The sequence below is a fragment of the Alosa alosa genome, chromosome 9 (assembly GCF_017589495.1).
Source record: "Alosa alosa isolate M-15738 ecotype Scorff River chromosome 9, AALO_Geno_1.1, whole genome shotgun sequence".
Lineage (NCBI taxonomy): Eukaryota > Metazoa > Chordata > Actinopteri > Clupeiformes > Clupeidae > Alosa > Alosa alosa.
Window position 1 is genome coordinate 8,456,590 of NC_063197.1, and position 19,029 is coordinate 8,475,618.

A 19,029-nucleotide genomic window follows, 5' to 3' on the forward strand; every position below is an offset into this window, starting at 1 on the left:
GTGATCCCACGGAAACCCTACTATAAGATCAAGGGCTACTCAGGACTATGGGTCTGACTCCACCTAAGACAAGACAACTGCCAAGAGGAGGGACAGTTAAGAGGAAGATAAAAAAAGAAAGGAGGAAAGAGAGAGTGGAGGTAGGAGACAGAGAGAGAGAGAGAATGTGGGAGAGCGAGGGAGAGAAAGAGTGAGAGTGTGAGCAGGAGAGAGAGAGAGAGAGAGAGAAGATTGCCAGATTGCCATGACATGACAATACATGAGTGTTGTTTCCCAGAGTACTTTGCCATCGCCAGGCAACCACTGCGGGTGCCACAGATATACAGGCCATTCAATCTGATGCCAAAGGCGGGTAGGGGAGCTCTTGTACCTATTTATAAAGGAAAGAATTTTTGCCTGGTGTCTTTCCACTACTAAACAACCAGCCAGAACAGGAACAAGCAGGACTAGCTCGGTTTTTGCCCCATTCTGAGACAGCCGTTTGTCCTTGATCTATTCTTCAGCGAGAGGCACACAGACAATGGAGGTTTTGGGTTACACTTCCCAAGTGGGGATGTTAAGGGACACTCACAAGTGGTGAGGTCACAGTCACTCTGGGAAGACTGGGCGGAACGGAAGGCTGCGGAGATGACACAGGAAGGCGAGCTAACAGGACTGCACAGTTTTAGGGAATTTCTTTTATAGTAGGCTGTCATAGTAGCTAGGCTTCTGCAAATTTCCTCAAGGGCTTGGGGACAGGTAGGCTGTATTCCAATTCGCATACTTCTAATACGCACTCATATAGGTATGTAAGTACAGAAGTATGCAAATTGGAACAATCCTAGTCTGAATTAGCCTGGTTAGCATGCAGAACTTCTCAATTGTAATTGAGAGTGGATCTGGAAAAGGTTCATTGACTTAAAACTTATAAACTTAAATTGGTGCATTAAAATCTTACCAAATTGTTTCAGAAGTGTAGCAATCTTGTAAACAAAGGTTTTAAATGCAGTTGTTTACTCAATTCCAAAGAAATACATGTTCATGCCGTGTAAGACAATGTGTCAGTCAGATAACAATTATCTCCTAGAAAACCAGTCACAAGTCATTCATCCTCTTGAGTTGACTCCTGTTTGTCATTCCTCAGTTAAACTCAAGATGTTAACAGTTTGGGCCCACAACACACCTGTGTATCAACAATACAACAGAGAATGGCAATGTAAGTTTAACAATGTGCAGTCGCTTTATTTTTCCCTGTGCACCTTCTCTTGTTAAACATGCATGTATTGTCATTGCTCAATGAACTATTTAATGCTGAAATATTGAACTATTGAAGTATTTTAACTTTTTAATTATTTAACCTCGTCACATTTTCCAGGCACTCTCAGGCAGAGAAGAGGTAGGCTAGTTGCCCTGGGTTACTAAGTGTGGGTGCATGGGGGTGGCGGTATCTTGGCCCGGCCCAGGTTGAGCGTGCCAGGCGGTGTGAAAACAGGGCTGCGTTCGGAGCAAAGCCAGTTTGGGAAAGAGACCTGCTCTTTTCTTAGTCCAGGCTAACGGCCAAGGCCTCGGATTAGTACCCTGACATCCTCCTCCAGGGCGAGCGAGCACCATTTCACAATCCCCCATGCTCAGTTATTCCCGAGTGAGCAGACAACATTCTTCAAACGTCAACGAGAGCAACCTACCTCCCACTTCTGTCGCTGTCGTGAGCAGTGGTGTTTCCATGAGGAAAAGTTTCCTCTCTCTAAAGGCTTGCCCTGATGATTACTCTGTCGGAGATACTGTATCATGCTCTGCCGGTGCGGAAGGAATTGTCACAAGGCCGCGACACTACTTAAATATCAAAGTTTAAAGAGGTCGCCTTTAATACTCCATGAGGTAGATTGGATCCATGATTAGCCCTTTCCAGTAAGATTGAGAAAAGCGGCTGGCTAAGTGTTTGGTGTGTTGGGTGGGGGGTGGGGGTTGCTGTACAATAAGAGATTACTAGTTCCCTTTGTCACAGCAGATTTGAGCTGTGCAGCTTTCTTAAAATCCTGATTTATTCCCTGAGGTTTAATTAACCATGAAGTCGTGGAAGCCCCATATGGAAGAAATAATGAGACCTTTGTCAGGAGAGCACTCTCAATGGGGGGGACTTCAGGAGGAAGGGCCCGGTGGCTCATCCTAAAACTATGGAGCTCTGTTCCCATAATGCACAGGAATCTTCCCAAAAGAACAGAGATGCATTGTGGGTACAAGCAATAGAATTAATTCCACGGTTCACTCTGTCTTTGGTTGCCCTGAACTAACATCTATTCACCATTAGAGAGTTTGTTGACCTGTGCATTTCCAGAAACACGATTCCCCAAACACACACTCAATTCACGCATCTTGCGCAATTGCTCTTTACAAGGGTGAATGAGCTTGTATTCTACTTTTCTGTGAAATGCCTGTCATTAAGAGTTGCAGCGAATGAGCTGTTCTCAGTTTTTTATGTGCATATTCAAACAAATGGACAATGCCCTGAGTGCAATCGAGTATCCTGCTTACAATGACAGATTGAGAATGCACTCTTGAGAGTCAATCTGCCAATTATTATGTCATTAGTGTAACTCTGACACAACCAGACGAACAACCTGACAACCACCCAACTATCCCAATGCAGTGTGTGGGGAGCCCCTGGTCAGCACAGCTAAAATCTAAGCACATAGCAGTGGGATGTTAGAATGAACACAAAGGTTTTGTAATCGTGTAACATAAACCCTTTCAGTCTAAGTGCTTCACCGAACCAGCTGTGCGGTGCCTGGATGTTTGTTGAGTTTGTTTGACACATTGAGGTGGTTAGAAAGTGCAGTGTCCTTTGACCTCCACACTGGACCGGCCCCAGCGTAACACTACACCTGTCTGTGCAGAGGAGCGCAGAAGAGGCTGTTTACCCTGACCGGCACCACAGCAAGGGCCAGCACAAGATCCTGTTTTCCTTTAAATCACTCAGATGGTCTCTGCCCACTCACTACACCAGAACAAAAGTTGGGGGGTGGGTTAGCTTGATGGAAATTTCTCAAAAAAAAAACAAACACCAGCACGTATGGTTTTACCTCAACATTATCACTCACACACACACACACACACACACACACACACACACACACACACACACACACAACACACATAATACATACATGATTGCTTACATTTATTAATTCAAACAAACTTCCAACAGAGGAGAAAACATTGAGATTACTGTAAAGAGTAACAGCCCATTTGTTTCACAGAATTGTTTATTGTTATGGTTATGGTTATGAGATTTGGCAGAGGCTTTTGTCCGAAGCGACTTTCAAATAAAATAATGCAACAGTTAAATTAACAGTGCACAGTTTCAGGATTTAGGAGCATAGCCAGTATATTACTCTTCAGATCTGATTCCATTACTGCCTACATTCACCCAAGTTCTTCACGTGGCACGCTAAAAACATAGTGTATAGTCTGCTTACTACGATGGAGTCGCCTTTAAAGGAGTCATCTCTTTCCATATTATGTAACAGATAATGTATTGAACACCGGTCATTACTGGGAAAATAAGTCCCGACAGGGCGAACCGGACCCGACACGCAGTGGAGGGGTCTTGTTCCGCCCTGAAGGGACTTATTTTCCCAATAATGACCGGCATTCTATACATTATCCCGCTTATTACTCGGCTACTTGCCAAAACGAAATAATAAACTCCCCACAATATGACTTTAGCCTACATAGCCTAGCCTATTTGTTACCGTTCATCATGGCATTTGCTGAAACAAATAGTTCGCAACAACACACGCTGAACTTGAATCAAACATTCTTTAGAACACAGCTGATCAACCGTCTGCTTTCACTTTTGAATGAAGTTCCAGTCCTTGTGTAGTGATATGAAATACCTGAATTAGAAGCACAAACTCCGTTGCCATTGACAGCGGTCATTATTTTTTTCAGAGGTCCTTTCCTCGGAAATAATGACCGCTAGAACTTTGGGAAATTCCATTTAAGTCAATGGAGCGTTCTACTTGCCTTTTGAAAAGCCGTGTAATAAGTTACAGTAATACCATTCTCTATCCACTTCACTGGACACTGTGTGCAGAGGGCCCATGTGTGCTAAATGCATAGTGAGGGTTTCCCATTCACATTCCATGTTGACCATTCTTCACTAATGCACAGCTTGTGTTCATGAGCATGAGAAACATCCGTGGCGTGCGACTATTGACAAATGTGAGAAACAGCGGTGGTCGTGTGTGACTTGTGCTTTGTGCTTCAGGGGCTACAGCTGGACTTCTCTGGAAAAGATGGAGGTCCATCCTGCTCCTCTGAGGGTCTTCTGAGGGTCAGGGCCAGGTAGACACAGCAGAAAACTCGGAGATATCAAGAGCCTGTTGTTCTGTGACATGACAGAATGGGAAGGAAAACAAGGCGCTCACCTCAGGGGGTAACAGAAGGTTGGGCCCCTGTAGTGCTTTGTGTATGTGTGTGTGTGTGTGGAGTAAAACAAGATGTCTTCTTGCTGCACAGTGTGTGTGTGTGTGTGTGTGTGTGTGTGTGTGTGTATGTGTGTGTGTGTGTGTTTGTGTGTACTTGTGTGTGTGAGTACTTGTGTGTGTGAGTACTTGTGTGTGTGAGAGCATGTGTGTGTGTGAATATGTGAGTGTGTGTGTGTAAGTATGCATGTGTGTTTGTGTGTCAGTATGTGTGTGTGTGTGTGTGTGTGGCTCCGTTGTTGTGGTCGTGTGGCGTGGCTACTTTGAGTTGCCGACTCGTCCTCCCCCCTCAGCAGGCCACCGAATTGGACACTTTCACCCGGCGGCCGCACCCCTGTAGTGACCAGTGGTTTTAATGTCCTAATCTGCTTGTGGCCGGCCAGCTATGGAGCCATCAGCCACTTATTCCCAAAACCGGAGTGCCTAATCCCCAATTAGCCTCTAAAGTCCCCCGCCGCTCTCAATCTGGTCTCGGCCGCCGGCACGTTTGTCCTCCGGCGAGGCGTGCCTAATGGAACATGTCGTCTGGACCCCGGGCCGGCGCTCAGAGACTTCCGTGGAGGCCCACTAAAGAATGGAGCTCTGCTGTACGCCCGACACACCCGGCACATGCCACGGTCAAAAACATCACGTGTCCACAACTTCAAACGGGCACTGGCCCAGATCTGATGCTGGTCTGGCCCTGCTCAATGCTTGATCCAGTCTGTTGACTTCAGGGATGGACCTATAGCTCCAGCCTTGGGCCATATAGCCTCAGTCTCGTGTTCTTGTCCTTTGTGGCAGCCATGTCACTTTTGGTTCAGTGCAAAACAATCGGCTTGCAAAGTATGTTTAGTCCACCCATGCAGCAGATGTCTATATAAACTGTCACATTGTATCACGCGTGCTTTGTGATGCTTTGAAAAAACAGGGTGTTTTTGTACTCTTTGTTACACAGATTTGGCTTTTATGAAGAGGCTTTGAACACCCTCATTTTAGTTGACATGTAGCATACAGTTGTTTGTATATGTTTGATACTCACTCCATTGTGCATCCATTTGAAAAGCATTCATTCCTATCAGCCATAAACTGCTACTATGAGGAGGACATGGAGATAAGAACAGCCTGTGGAGCACAGGCACTGAGCTAACTTAGAAACAGAGAAACATATTTTTGTGTTTTTCATCAGTTTGGGATTTATCCCATAATTACACATTTGGCGTAACTGACTGGTTTTCCAGAGTGATTGTTGTTTAAATGGTGCAGCCCCACTCATTCCTGCTTCAGACCATAATTACAGACATTTAAACTTTAATTGCATTTGGGAATTGACAGTGTTTACATTAAAGCCCTCAGCTTAGCACTTAAACGACTGGAAAGGTTGCTGAAGAGTAGTACAGAAATGCATAACTGATAAACTCTCATCTCCACACCCATTCATTCTGCTATGAGAATAATCCATCTCTCATCTCCACTACTGTCAATTGTGGAAGTGTCGCTACCAAGTGGCTAGGAGATGTGTAAGGGTTTGAACTAATAAATCAACTTTCCTTACCTCCCTATCACTATGTTCATTTCATTAGGAGGAATTTCAACACTATGTGCACTTAACCACTTGGAGACCTCCATACCCCCACGCACACACACACACACACACACAAACACACTGGGGAGCTGCATGTGTCCCCATGGTCAGTGACGTGTCCTGTCATGGTGGGTCAGAGCAGAGCAGGGGCTTGGAGAGACGGCTCGTGTTACTCTGTGATGCTTGGCCCAGTCGCCATAAATAAACAGAGTGGAGGACCGCTGGCCTGGACCCAACTGTCCACACTGGAGAGGGTGGCTGCAGCTGCTGGCCTGGACCCAGCACGGGGTAGGGGGTGGGATGAAGCCAATGACCCGCCACCCGTGCTGTAAACAGTAGCCCTAAGGGAATAAGGGAGAGAGATGGCCAGACCAAACTTGGCCCCATGTGTGAGGAGGAGATAACTGCGGTTCACAGCTGTCATGGTACTTTCTAGCTATGTTCTAGCACTTGCTACTTAAGAATGAAGGTCCAAGAATGTGGTTTAGTGATAAAGCTAAGTTACTCTGAGTTAACCTAGCTCATTGTCGCTAAACCACAGTCTTGAAATACCCCATGAAGTAATCTTTTAAAGGTTGTGGGCTGACTAAAGGCGTACAGCAGTCTTAACTTATGTGGTATGTGTAAATATTATGGTGTCTGATTTTATCATTCTATGAATCGAGGATATTTTGGGGCCTGTGTTAAGGGCTGTAAACATATTGCTTCTGGAAAGTTCCAAGGTATGACTGGACATTTATTTACACTATTCTATATTCATCTATACTCATTCCCTGATCGTTTACTTGGCAAAGCACATTTGTATACATTTTCTATTCTATTTTGAGTCCCATATGCTATGTCTCTGAATGAGTGAATGACCTTGACCATAGAGAGTGACCTTCAGAACCCATGTCTGTCTGCCCTCACTACTGAGGTGTAGCCAGTCCACTTAAACACAAAGCACAGATGGGCTTCCCCTTTGGTCACTGCTGCCTTGCCAGTATTGTCTTTGGATATGCCATTTAAAAAGCTTCAATAGCATACCACACACGGCCATTTCCTACCCGCTATATATTCTGAGGGCACAGCCCGTCTTTAAAGCTGCTGGATGAGACACTGGTGTGGGTTTAGTCTCTGACAGCCCAGACTTGGTGTGGTCAGGGTAAGTGAGACACGCACCATGTACACAACACAACACAGCCAGCAGACAGCAGTAATTACTGCCCCGTAGCGATAAGAGTCTCGAGCTAGGAAGCAATGGCCGCGCGATACAGTGTGATTTATGTCAAGTCTCTTTACTGGAAAACAAAACAGTGAAGTGTGCTCCTCTCAGAGGAAAATATAAGCGATTCAACTTCATCTATATTGATTCAGCTTTGTGACTTACAATAAAAAAAAAATGACATTCAAGAAATGATTAGCACTTCGCCACTTATGCACGAACAGCCCATTCTGTCTGCGCTCTGATAATGAACTTGCTGACTGCTTTTGAGCATATAAACATAATAATAATTTATAAATATTATTTACCTGGAGCTAGCACAACCCAGCAAGGTATGAGGAGTTTCGATTTGTGTGTCACAATGAACATTTCCGAGTATTTGTAAAAAAATAGCATGGAGAGAGAGATTCAGAACAGGCAGACGCAGGTTTGTTTAGGTCAGTATCATTTTATTAGTTTTATTACAAGTGTTTATATTGAGTGTTTTTAAACTGACATGACATCATGAGTGTGTTGTTATATTTTGAGAATAATTATTGTTTGTGTATTTCTATCTAAATGTAAATAACAACAAAGACTGATTAAGATCATAAAGAAACAAAACGATAACACACTAGGACACAACTAGCCTACATTACACAGTGTCAGTCAAACAATATAATAGAGTTAGTTTTTACAGATACTTTCCATTTACAAGAATAATAGTGGTTCAAATGTGAAAATGTATAAAAAAATGTGTGTGTGGAAGCACCATACTTGTGAGTTAAAATCACAACTTTTTTTCGCGTGAGTTAAAAATTCTCAAAGTGACAGTCATGCTCTGTCATCCTGCACAGGGTGTACTTCCACTGCCGATCCCTGAAACAAACCAGAAAGAAGGTTACTGTCTCCATGGCTACGGTCAATGCCATTGTTTAACATCTGCAAACAAAGAGGCACTGTATGTCAGGAATCTGCAGCAAGAAGAGAAAAATCATTACTATCAGCCAACCTGAGCACTCCACTGAAAGTAGTGCTGGCCCCTCGGATGAAGTAGCCATAGCTTGGGATGACAAAGTCAGATTCTTCTTGATAGTAGTTAGGATTCTCCTGGGTCTTCCTACAGAGGAATACAATATACAGTCTTTATTACAGGGTGAAGACATTGTCCTGACATAGTGAACAGGTGGAGGGACACATGATGTTATTAGAATGACCTTGAATGACCTGACCCAGACCTACCAGCAGGAGTAGGGGCACCGGCGGCTGTATCGGCAGCAATAGAATTGCCACTCGCGGTCCAGAACCGCGCTAAAGTATTGGCTCTGCACACCGGCCACCAGCCCGTTATTGGTGCACATGGAAGTCCTGGGAAGCACAAGAGAAGGAAGTTAAATGGGTTTGACGCAAATGGTTTTCTTGTAGCTTACCTGGCATGGCAATCTGCCATGACACCAAAGTTATTGGTGGGATGCACTGAGAGCACAAAAGGCTATGTAGAAATATATGACCTTTAATTTGGAATAAGGCACAAGAAGGAATCAGTAGATGTCAAAGAAAGAATAACACTTGTTATTGAATCACACTGTTGAAAATGTACATTTACATTACATTTATCCATTTAGCAGACACTTTTATCCAAATGTCAATTATATTACGAGGGGCAAAGTCCCCGGAGCAACTTACTTAAGGGCACAACGGTGGAAGCCGGGAATTGAACCCACAACTTTTCAGGCTACTGCTCCTTAACCTACACTACCATCGCCCAAATGAAAATGTAAGCTTATAACATAAATATGTAATGAAAATCAAACAAATGTCTATAGTGGCAAATGTTTTCCAGATGAATCTTTATGTTTTTTGTTTTTTTGCAATTGGCAATAGTCCTGTATGCATTTAAGGATCAGGTGAAAATATATGTGAACCATGCCAATGATGGCTACTGCTGTATAAAACAGTTTGCATTTTTTCGTTTGCATTAGACAGGCAGCTAAATGTCATCAGCTTTGCTGACATGAGTGAAGACCCCTTTCAGAGATATAATTTTGCAAAAACATTTCTACACCACCTCTGGAAGCATAGTGGTTGTGGCACGTAATGGATGTATTCTTGTGTAATTTAAGCACATAATGGATGTATTCTCATTTTTCTGTCAAATTATATATAGAGCCAGTGCTTGTCATCCCCCTGTTCACACACTTTAATTTGTTTGTAGGTCGGTTTGGCCTTAGTCTAACTTGAATTGTATGCCTTGAAGACCATGAATCCCACTGTAATGTCTAGCTGGTTTTCACATCTGTCTCAGTGAAGATGAGACATACCCGTGGGTCCTCATAAGCACAGCAGGTAACAGGAATGCAAGAAGAAGAACCGATCTGACACGTCGACAGTTGGAGAACAACAACCCCATTGGGAGCCACTGATGTCTCTGGCACTGTCACCATGACGAAAATGATCTGTATCCTAATTCACAATTATTCCACACTCCACACATCTGAAAGCTCCTGTCAGTTATTCCCCTGTAATTAGTGAAGAATTAATTAGATACAAGCCTAGTGCAGAGGTGGAAACTTGGGCCTTGATGCAAGGCCGTGATCTTTCTGATTTCTTGATGCAAGGCCGTGATCTTTCTGATTTCTTGATGCAAGGCCGTGATCTTTCTGATTCGTTCAGAGATTTAAGCTCTGGAGATTTTGATCTATCACAGCCAGAGTTAGCAAAGCTCAATCAGAGAAAATCTGAAATAGCAGCAGCCAAAGAAAACAGTGTTTAAAGGACTACTGTGTGTGTGTGTGTGTGTGTGTGTGTGTGTGTGTGTGTGTGTGTGTGTGTGTGTGTGTGTGTGTGTGTGTGTGTGTGTGTTTCTGTGTGTGTGTGTGTGTGTGTGTGTGTGTGTGTGTGTGTGTGTGTGTGTGTGTGTGTGTGTGTGTGGAGTCACAGGTGGTGTTGAGTTACCCGAAGCACCAGTGTTGTCCTCGGGTTTTGTGTAAGCATGGGTTTGTTTACAGAACAACCTGTATATGGCCCATACTGGCTGTTGTCATCACAACAGAGCCACGGAGCGACATCAGCCACATGTTGCCCCTGCACTGTCATGGCAACACAGGCACCCTGGGCAACGGAGCCCAGCCAATTGGAATGAGGCAAGGCCTCTCCCAGCGGAGTGATATTTTCTTTGCCTGAGTGCAAATCAAAGTGACTGCATTGATAGAGTGAGAGGGGGAACCCTTAAGAGTATCAGCCATTGATCCACAGGGTGGGGTGTGGAAGGGTTCAACCCAGAGCATTCGCACTTTAAGTGGAGGTAAACAAGTCACTTTGTGTGGAGGTAAACAAGTCCACCATCGTACAGGGACCTCAGGAAGTAGCTATGTGTGTTCACATGCAATGAAGTGTGGACAAATGAAACATATGGGGTTGTGTGTGAAGCAATCAATGACAATGATCTGCCTTGTTTACACACACTTCAGAAGAGAACCAAAACAAACAACTCTTAAGTTAGTGTACAAAGATGCACTCTTATCTAAGCGCCTCTCATTTATTAATCACCACTATGTGGATACTGTTTTTAGAATTGATTTAGATTAAGTGTTAGTATAATTTGCATTTTTGTAATTTGTATTTTAGTATATTTTTATATATTGTATTAAGTGTTAGTATAATTTGTATTTTAGTATATTTAGCATATTCATTGCTCTTGGGTGCTCCTTGTTGGTGCACCCCCCAATTCCAATCCTCCCTCACCTTTCTTATGCACTTTGCACAAAAAGGCTGACACCAGACATAATTTCACTGCATTTCTTACTTCCAGTAACTATATGCATGTGACAATAAACTTCCTTGTATCCTTGTATCCTTGTATATTCTTTATCTTCTACTGTCCTTACTGCTTAGTTGTGTTTTTATATTATATACTTTAATTACTCTTTCTGCTGTTAAAGAATGTGTTTGTGTTGTATGTATGCTGCTGCTGAGACCTTGAATTTCCCCTGGGGATCAATAAAGTATCTATCTATCTATCTATCTATCTATCTTTTGTGGTTGAAAATACAGAAGACTCAAGTCTGTGTTTGAACAACACACATTCATACATTGGTAAACAGACATCTGGAACAAGACTGGTTAACTCCTCTCCTATTCAAACAGGAGGCATACAGCCATATCAACCAAGCAATCTTGGGTGGGGTGGGGGTTATCTGGGCTGGGCAGACATGCACAAAGGAAACCCTCTATGGAGGGCTGGGTGGAGGGGCAGATTTTCCACTGCATGATGGGCAGTGTTGGTGTATCCAATTAACCTGGTGCCCAGCCCTTTCTGCGTGCCACTTTAACAAACACAGGCTCTGGGGATCACTAGTTCATTAGAGACATTACATAAGCCATTGTGGATGCACCTACGTCTTCTAATAAATATTGATTCTGATACCTACAGTTCACAGTATTCTCACTGTTTATCCACTCTCTCTCAGACGTCAATCATCAGTGAAACGTTACCAAGCACTCTCTCTCTCTCTCATTTCCTCCCCATCTCTCTCTCTTTCTCCCCCTCTCTCTCTCTCTGGCTATCCCTGTCTGTTGTCCAGTAAGAGGAATAAGCCGCAGGGGAGGGAGAGGACGGCACGTGAATGAGAAGGGGCTGACCGTGACACTGACTGACATGAAGTTTACTCCTCAGTTCTCTGCTTCACCAGCTTAGCTTTGTTTTCCATCACTTCCTGACAGCTTTGATCCGGGAACATTGAAAAGATTGATAAACGTTTCGAGAGTTACGATGTGAATTCATAAACAGAGGGGGAGACAGAGAGAGAGAGAGAGAGAGAGAGAGAGAGAGAGAGTTGGTCATGTTTCACTGGAGACTGACGGTCATGTAAGGACAAACCACATCAGGGTTCCCCAGGGCAAGAGGTGCTTTCACCATAATACCCAGCCAAACACGAGTGCACCTCCAAATAAAAAGGATATGGCACTGACATTTATGGGCCTGTAGCGCAGACCCAACATGGAAAGTTTTGTGGAAACGTTGAGAGACCGCCAGTATACGGGATAAAGGCCCCACCAGAACATGGACCAAGTACAAAGCGAGGGAGCCAGACTGAAGCTGGCAAATGCCTCGGATACTCCAGCAACTCTTTGAGTTCTGTTTCTGTGGCACAAATCATTTGGGTCATTCCAGTTAGCAGAGCCACATAGGCTTCAGCGGTCGTGTTTTTTTCGAGGAGGAAGTTCATGCCTGGGCCCCTTGCCCTGGTAATTTTGGTGCCCTATTTGGGCTTTCATTGGGAGTATACATTTAGCCAGGCCGCACGACATGTTACAGCCTACATGAGATTGCATAACAAACTTGTAACAAACTTATACGAACAGACAAACTGCTGGTTAACAGCTAGTTAACTCTATTTAAAGAGTGAATTTACTGAGCTCTTCGTCTCTACATTGTGCTACACTATGCAAGGTTTCTGTAGCGTAGTAGTCAAACACAAACTACTAAGCTCCGAGAGACTATAACTACACATTTAATCACAATCCCATCCAGTCACTCTGCCTCCTCAGGTGGGTTTTGTAAATATCGCTTTTGTGAGGGACGCTTTTCTGTGGCGCCTCTTGGTCTTTGAGATGCAGTAAAGTGCAGTGACTCCCCGCAGTTTACAAGTCGAACAAACCCATAAGACCAGTCTGGGAAGCGGATTGGGAGGCGTTTTTGTGCTGAATAATACAGCTTATGTGGTCCCATGCTGCTGTTCTGCAGCAGGAGTAAACAAGCCTCTGATTAGAGGGGCCTGTTTCTTAGATTGCTTTAACCCCTTAGGAAGCCTGTGAGGGCTGCTGTCCCCTGAGAGTGCATGCATTTGCCAAGGGAATCAGTGTGATGTCTAATAATGAGACTGAGAGGAAATGGTGCTTTGTCGTGTCTGTTTGGCAATCCTGTGTGTTTTGGTTTTCTTTTGTTTCTTTGCTATATTTTTCTCTCTGGATATTTTAGGGAGACACATTTTTTGTTTCTTTCTGGGAGCCAGATTGAGGCTTTTGATTGTTTATTTTTTTCAGATGTTGTTTTCTAAAACAAGTTAATAAAACTCAGTTACATGTAGTCTGAATAAGATCATAATGCATGGACTGGAACTCATTGTAAGAAGGGTTGACATCAGGCCCTGGGATCACATGCCGCACAGTCTGCAATCCATAATCAGCCAGCACGCGTTCACTTGTAGGTGTTTCCATGCGTAGGCAGGCATGCCATTCATACGCAGTGAGGAGCAGGCAGCTGTCATGATGTGCGCTGTAATCCGACTCCCAGAGTACTCTTGAGCACATTCATCATCCCCATTAGAAACGTTGCTCTCTGTTTGCCAACGGTTTCCCTACTCCACACAACCATATGACTGACTCATCATGTTAAAGATATGTTGAATGAAGACATATTCAAGATTCAGACTCAATCGTCTGAAGTGGTACAGACGTTGTTGGCCTTTTTTTACAGTGTTCTGAGTGTGACTGTCCCAGGTGAGGTCTTCTGAGATGGTAACGCCCAGGAACTTAAATTGAATGAAGACATACCGGTATGTTTATTTTGCAGGTGACTTGATAAGGATCTACTTGATGAATGAACATGACAAATACAAATGAGCTGAGGCAAAGTCTGTGCCTGTTGCTACACCTGTTTAATTTTTCCTGTAGCATTGTACATCCTGCATCCTGTAACACTGTGGCGATGTAGTACACCAGTTCAGAGTTCCTGCAGCGATGAAGTATGCTACACCTGTTTACTGTTTAATTGATTAACTGGGGCAGTCGTGGCCTACTGGTTAGGGCTTCGGGCTTGTAACCGGAGGGTTGCCGGTTCGATCCCCGACCCCGATAAATGCAGAGACCAAATTTCCCTCACGGAATCAAAAAAGTATATAAACTTATACTGTTCCTATAGTCGTGTAGTACACCTTGATGTAGTATGCTACACCTGTTTACTGTTTAATTGATCCTATAGCCGTGTAGTACACCTTGTTTGCGGATTGCAGGACAGTACTGGTGGTGGCTCAGGAGGAGGAAGAGTTGTTCTGTAATCAGAACCCGTCAAATGCCCTTGAGCAAGACACTGAACCCCAAACTGCTCCTGATGTGCTGATTGGTGCCTTGCATGGTATCCTCCACCATCAGTGTGTGTGTGTGTGTGTGTGTGTGTATGTATGTGTGTGTGAATGGGTGAATGTGAGGCATTACTGTGTGACCATTTACCATTTACTACTACCTTTACTACAGATGGTCACTGAGCAGTAGCCCACCTGGTCATTGTTCCTGGTCAAATCAGCAATGCACCTGGTCATTGTTCATGCAACAAGACCAAAGTCAGCTGAAGCAAGGCGACCTAGGGGCGTGTGTTGTGTGACAATAATGACCTTTACGTGGTTTGCGTACATGTGTGTCATTGGTCAAAACAAGCCTGTGGTAAGCCCATGATAACCAGAACACATGCAGAACACATTGACCTCAGGAAGCATGTAGAGCTTGTTTTAATGGCCATGAAGTATGCAGATGTTGTCTATACATAGACCTGTATTAATACATTACTAACACATGCAGCTCTGGCCTATCTTTGTTAGTTGAGAAAAATAGCATTCACTTACCTGTTCTCCGACGCCTTTCTTAAATGCACCCTTAAAGGAACCGTATGTAAGAACTGTATTTCAATTAATCATAAAATGGCCCTGATAAGTCACTAGACATTAAGAAATCATGTTTATTTCAAATACTTATATCACTGACAACAGTAGTCCGGCCAGGATATTGTCATTTAAAAAGTGAATTTGCAGCCCTCAACTGATGTTGTGTTTTGTCATGTCATGTTGTGTTTTGGCCTGATGCGCCACCCTCCACCTATCTACTTATCACAAAGTCAGTAGTGTTTCAGGCATTCCGGGTTGGCAACCTCGAGTCAGGGGGGAGGGGGAGGAGGGGATACACCGCTCTACAGTAATTTGAAAGGGATTGCAGTACCAGTTTTGGCCACCATCTTACATATGGTTCCTTTAAGAGTTTTCAACAGGTAAGAGATATCATAACATTTTCAAAATCATTTTGATGGCACATAACCTCATTACATGACATAACCTCCATAGGCGATTACCAACCTAGCAACATTATGTGTTCGGGTAGGAACACTGGCCCCCCCCCCTTCCGAAATCGAAATGGAAAAGAGCTGTTATATGCTACAGGAATTATGAAATCTCTTTCTCTTTGTTTATTATTGCGCTTCTAAACTGTAGGGGGACCCCGAGAGGAAATCATCTTTAGTGCTGCTTTAACCCCTCTAATGCATATGGCTGTGAATTGCCATGCCTGCACTTTTCCAGAAACATAAGATGGAAATGTTGGAAATGCATCTTGAGATATTCAACTTTTATATTGGGCTGTGACATAGTTGTTGCACTGCATTAACACTATTTGCTTTTACAGAAATTATAATATTGTTCAATGTCTTTAAGACTGCATTCAATACTAGCAAAACAAAAACACACACACCCCCCAGCACAGTCACTGTCATTCTTGTTCAAAAGCATTTTGCACAATTTCATTGCATTCACGTAACACTAATGCTATAATTAAGGGCTTCTGACATTTTTACCAGCATATAAAGATGAAATAACATGTTAGCTTGAGAACAGCCTGACCACAGGTGGGTTGTGTCCAGGCCTTCTGCGCCACACAGCCGGTGCGCAGCCTCATTTTAATGGTCATTTGGAGAGTAACAAGCAGCAGCTGCACTTTGCCACGATGTTCTTGCATTGAGAGGGAGGATGTGCGGTCATCGCTCTGCAGCCAGAGTGTGGAACTGGACAGTAAATTGGACGCAAATGCAACAGGCACAAACACATCTGCCTCGCATCCCTGCCTGTTTCTATTTATCAACTATATAAAGCTGTCCATGATAAATAAATGACTCAGACGCTAATGCTGAACAGCTGCTGGTCCTTGCCCTATTTGCTCTTAGAATGACACCAATCAGACGTCCATTTCTCATAATGACGAGAAGTGAGAAGTCGCCACTCGGACCATTCTCTATTCCCATTGTGTATGTAAATCTATATGCAAAGGCTGGCAACAAGCGCATACCAGGTATGCAAAGCATGCAAACACAAAAACATTCCTTATTGTTCCCCTCCATTGTTGGCGCAATCATACTGAAATGACTCCTGTCTGTCTGGGTCTTCCGAGCACTCCAGTGTCTCCACAAAGATTGCAGTGTGACTACAGTAGATCCTGGATGATGGGAAGCCACCTCCCGCATCAGCCTCTCCAAGACAGTTTAACCATAGCTATATTTTTTTCTGGCTTGTGACTGACATTGTCTATTGTCTTTTGCATATTGCATATTGTCTATTGTCTCATTCATATTTGGAATCAAACTGACTCTCTGGCAAACTGTTGTGGATCTTTTTACATTGAAATGTTTTAGAGTACAGTACATTTATCACAATATCTCCATTTATACTGTCTAAAGTCACTTTTGAATAGATAAAAACCATGAACCATAAAATGTATATAAAATATGGGGTTAACGTGAAAAAAACATGCATTTCCTTTCAATTTCCAGAGAAAGCTGAAATGAGACTGAGATCTGGATTCTAAGTGGAGGGTGATTACACAGTTGTGCAGACAACCTGGCGTTGATTCTTTTACTGAATATACTCATCTGCTATATTGCCTTAAATGACACATGAATATGGAAGAAACTGATATTTTAATCAGGTTACAGTGGGGTTTTGTAGATTAAACCAAATTTAAGCCTGACACACTGACGAAGGCCATAAGGCCAAAACTTTTGTTCATTTACCCCTGTTGCTAATAAAATAAATCAGCGAGAGAAAATTAATTTTTTGGAGTTCGACCAATCTTTGGTTTTCTGTAGGTTTCCTGGATCACGCACCCACAAGAAAACGAACAGGAGAGCGCGGTGTTTGCAAAAAGGTTAACTAAGCCTGTTAAAACAAATGAATTACATATCCATCAATGATATGAGACATTCGACCATGTTTGTTAGCTCTGAAAATTCTGTGAAAATAGTGTCACATACTTTCTTGGTTAATTTTCTGTGAGACCAGATGACTTGGGAATATCTGCAATCTCGCAGTCCGAAATGGCACCAGCCAGATGCTCAGGGACAAGATTATGCCACTGCTGGGCATCTTATGGACAGTTTACAGCTCACTCTAGCCAGCCATCACATCTTTCAGCACACACTCATTAAAAAGTGACTCTTTCTATCTCTCTCTCTCTCTCTCTCTCTCTCTCACACACACACACACACACACACACACACATATGCACAGAGGATGAGGGCACCTACCATTCCAACCCGGCGCGGTTGATGTCGTCCCACCAGCACTCGGTGGGCTCACCGAGGCCATAGGGAGTGCGTTGGCACTCGAAGCTCCACACCCGGTCCATGCCTTCCTTCTCGCTGAAGTAGCTGCGGATGGCCACCAGTGCCTCGCCGTGTGGGCACTGGAAGTTGAAGCCCTGCCGGAACTGGTTGACCCATGGCTCGTCGTAGATGTAGTTGGGCTGGTCGTGAGGGTACTGGTCGTAAGGGTAGGACTGGACATAGACCAGGGCAGTCAGCACCAGCAGCTGTAAGGGCAGTGAGCGAGGCAGGAGAGCGGGATGCATCCTGGAGCAGGGCTGCCTAGTGTGTGTGTGAGAGTGTGTGTGTGTGTGTGTGTGTGAGTCGGCGTCTGGCTGGGGGACTAACGCGATGCGGCACAGCCGAGGATGGAAGGTTTCTTGCTCTGCCCAGATGTTCTCTATCACAGTCCAAAGACGAGTGTAATTTTAGGAGCTTTAAAGACACGTACAGTTAGGAAACCGAGTTTTTATTTCTTTCTGGAGGACCTGCCCGCCCGCCAGCCCTCCCACTTCGCGGATAGAAAAGTAGACTTGCCTGGCACATTCCCCATAAACTGGGGGGATGAAGCTCCTGACAGGTTTACCAGGGATTACAAATGAATAAAAGGCTATTACCAAGAGGAATATTTATATAATGAATATTTACATCTAGAAAGGCTTTGCTTGCCTTTCGGTTTTGGTACTTCACAATGTTTAGACTAAAAGACAACAAAGGCAACAAAGCAAGCCATCTGTGCTGTTGCCATCAGTGTGTGTGTGAGGACGGAGGCCAATCACTGCTCAGGGAGAATGCTATCATCAGTCTCTCTGACAATAAAAAAAAAAATCACTGATTATTGGCTTTCCACACAAATGAGTCATATGTGAGTCTTTCCTGCTGCAGCGTAGCCTTCTCTTTTGTATAACAATGTTGTTCATCAGTGTTACATGCAAGCTGCAAAGGACAGTGTCAGCTTGTGTCATCTTTTTGAGGGATTCGCCATTTACTGGCTGGCTCACAAAAGAAGTCACTGAACAGAGACAGATTCCATTAGGATGAAATTACGTAGCAACGCAGGCCTTTTATAGGTCAACAAACCCAAGAGCACATGTGAATAACAAAATGTAACAACGATAACTCAACTCCTAATTAGTTTCAGTGTCTGAGGCGTGAAAAAAATGAATAGAGAACATTCCCATTATGAGAGCTCAAATTTTACTCCTGATTTTATTCTCTCTCTCTCTCTCTCTCCCTCCCTCAAACAAACAAATTAAATCACTCCAGGTTCCTCCCAGCCCGCTGACCTCTCACCCCACAGCCACACCAACACACTGTAGAGGGCAGCAGTGCAGGGCAGTTCAAATGAGAGAGAGAGAGAGAGGGAGAGAGAGAGAGAGAGAGAGAGAGAGAGCGAGAGAGAGAGAGGGAGAGAAGGAGA

At 43.9% G+C, this 19,029-nt stretch overlaps 1 protein-coding gene and 1 long non-coding RNA gene across 2 annotated transcripts; one reads left to right on the plus strand and one right to left on the minus strand.

Moving 5' to 3' along the window:
* Nucleotides 1-365: 365 nt before the first annotated feature.
* LOC125300823 lies at nt 366-4,516 on the plus strand. The gene is made up of 3 exons (XR_007194611.1): nt 366-738; nt 1,124-1,195; nt 4,250-4,516. It is a non-coding gene; the product is annotated as an uncharacterized LOC125300823 (long non-coding RNA).
* Nucleotides 4,517-7,704: 3,188 nt separating this feature from the next.
* On the minus strand, nt 7,705-18,054 carry dpt (dermatopontin). Its single transcript, XM_048253021.1, has 4 exons — nt 17,553-18,054; nt 8,456-8,581; nt 8,226-8,333; nt 7,705-8,092 (listed from the first exon to the last, which is right to left on the minus strand). Exons 1-4 carry the CDS (start codon nt 17,873-17,875, stop codon nt 8,026-8,028), a joined length of 624 nt encoding a protein of 207 aa, XP_048108978.1. The 5' UTR covers nt 17,876-18,054; the 3' UTR covers nt 7,705-8,025.
* Between the last annotated feature and the right edge of the window lie 975 nt (nt 18,055-19,029).

What these genes read in the sequence shown, in the direction of transcription:
- dpt (XM_048253021.1), bottom strand. Translation starts at nt 17,875, where the DNA reads ATGCATCCCGCTCTCCTGCCTCGCTCACTGCCCTTACAGCTGCTGGTG. An exon ending in AACCGCGCCGGGTTGGAATG is followed by an intron (nt 8,582 to 17,552) that starts GTAGGTGCCCTC and finishes TGTGCTTCCCAG; the next exon opens with GACTTCCATGTGCACCAATA. An exon ending in ACTTTCAGTGGAGTGCTCAG is followed by an intron (nt 8,093 to 8,225) that starts GTTGGCTGATAG and finishes GGTTTGTTTCAG; the next exon opens with GGATCGGCAGTGGAAGTACA.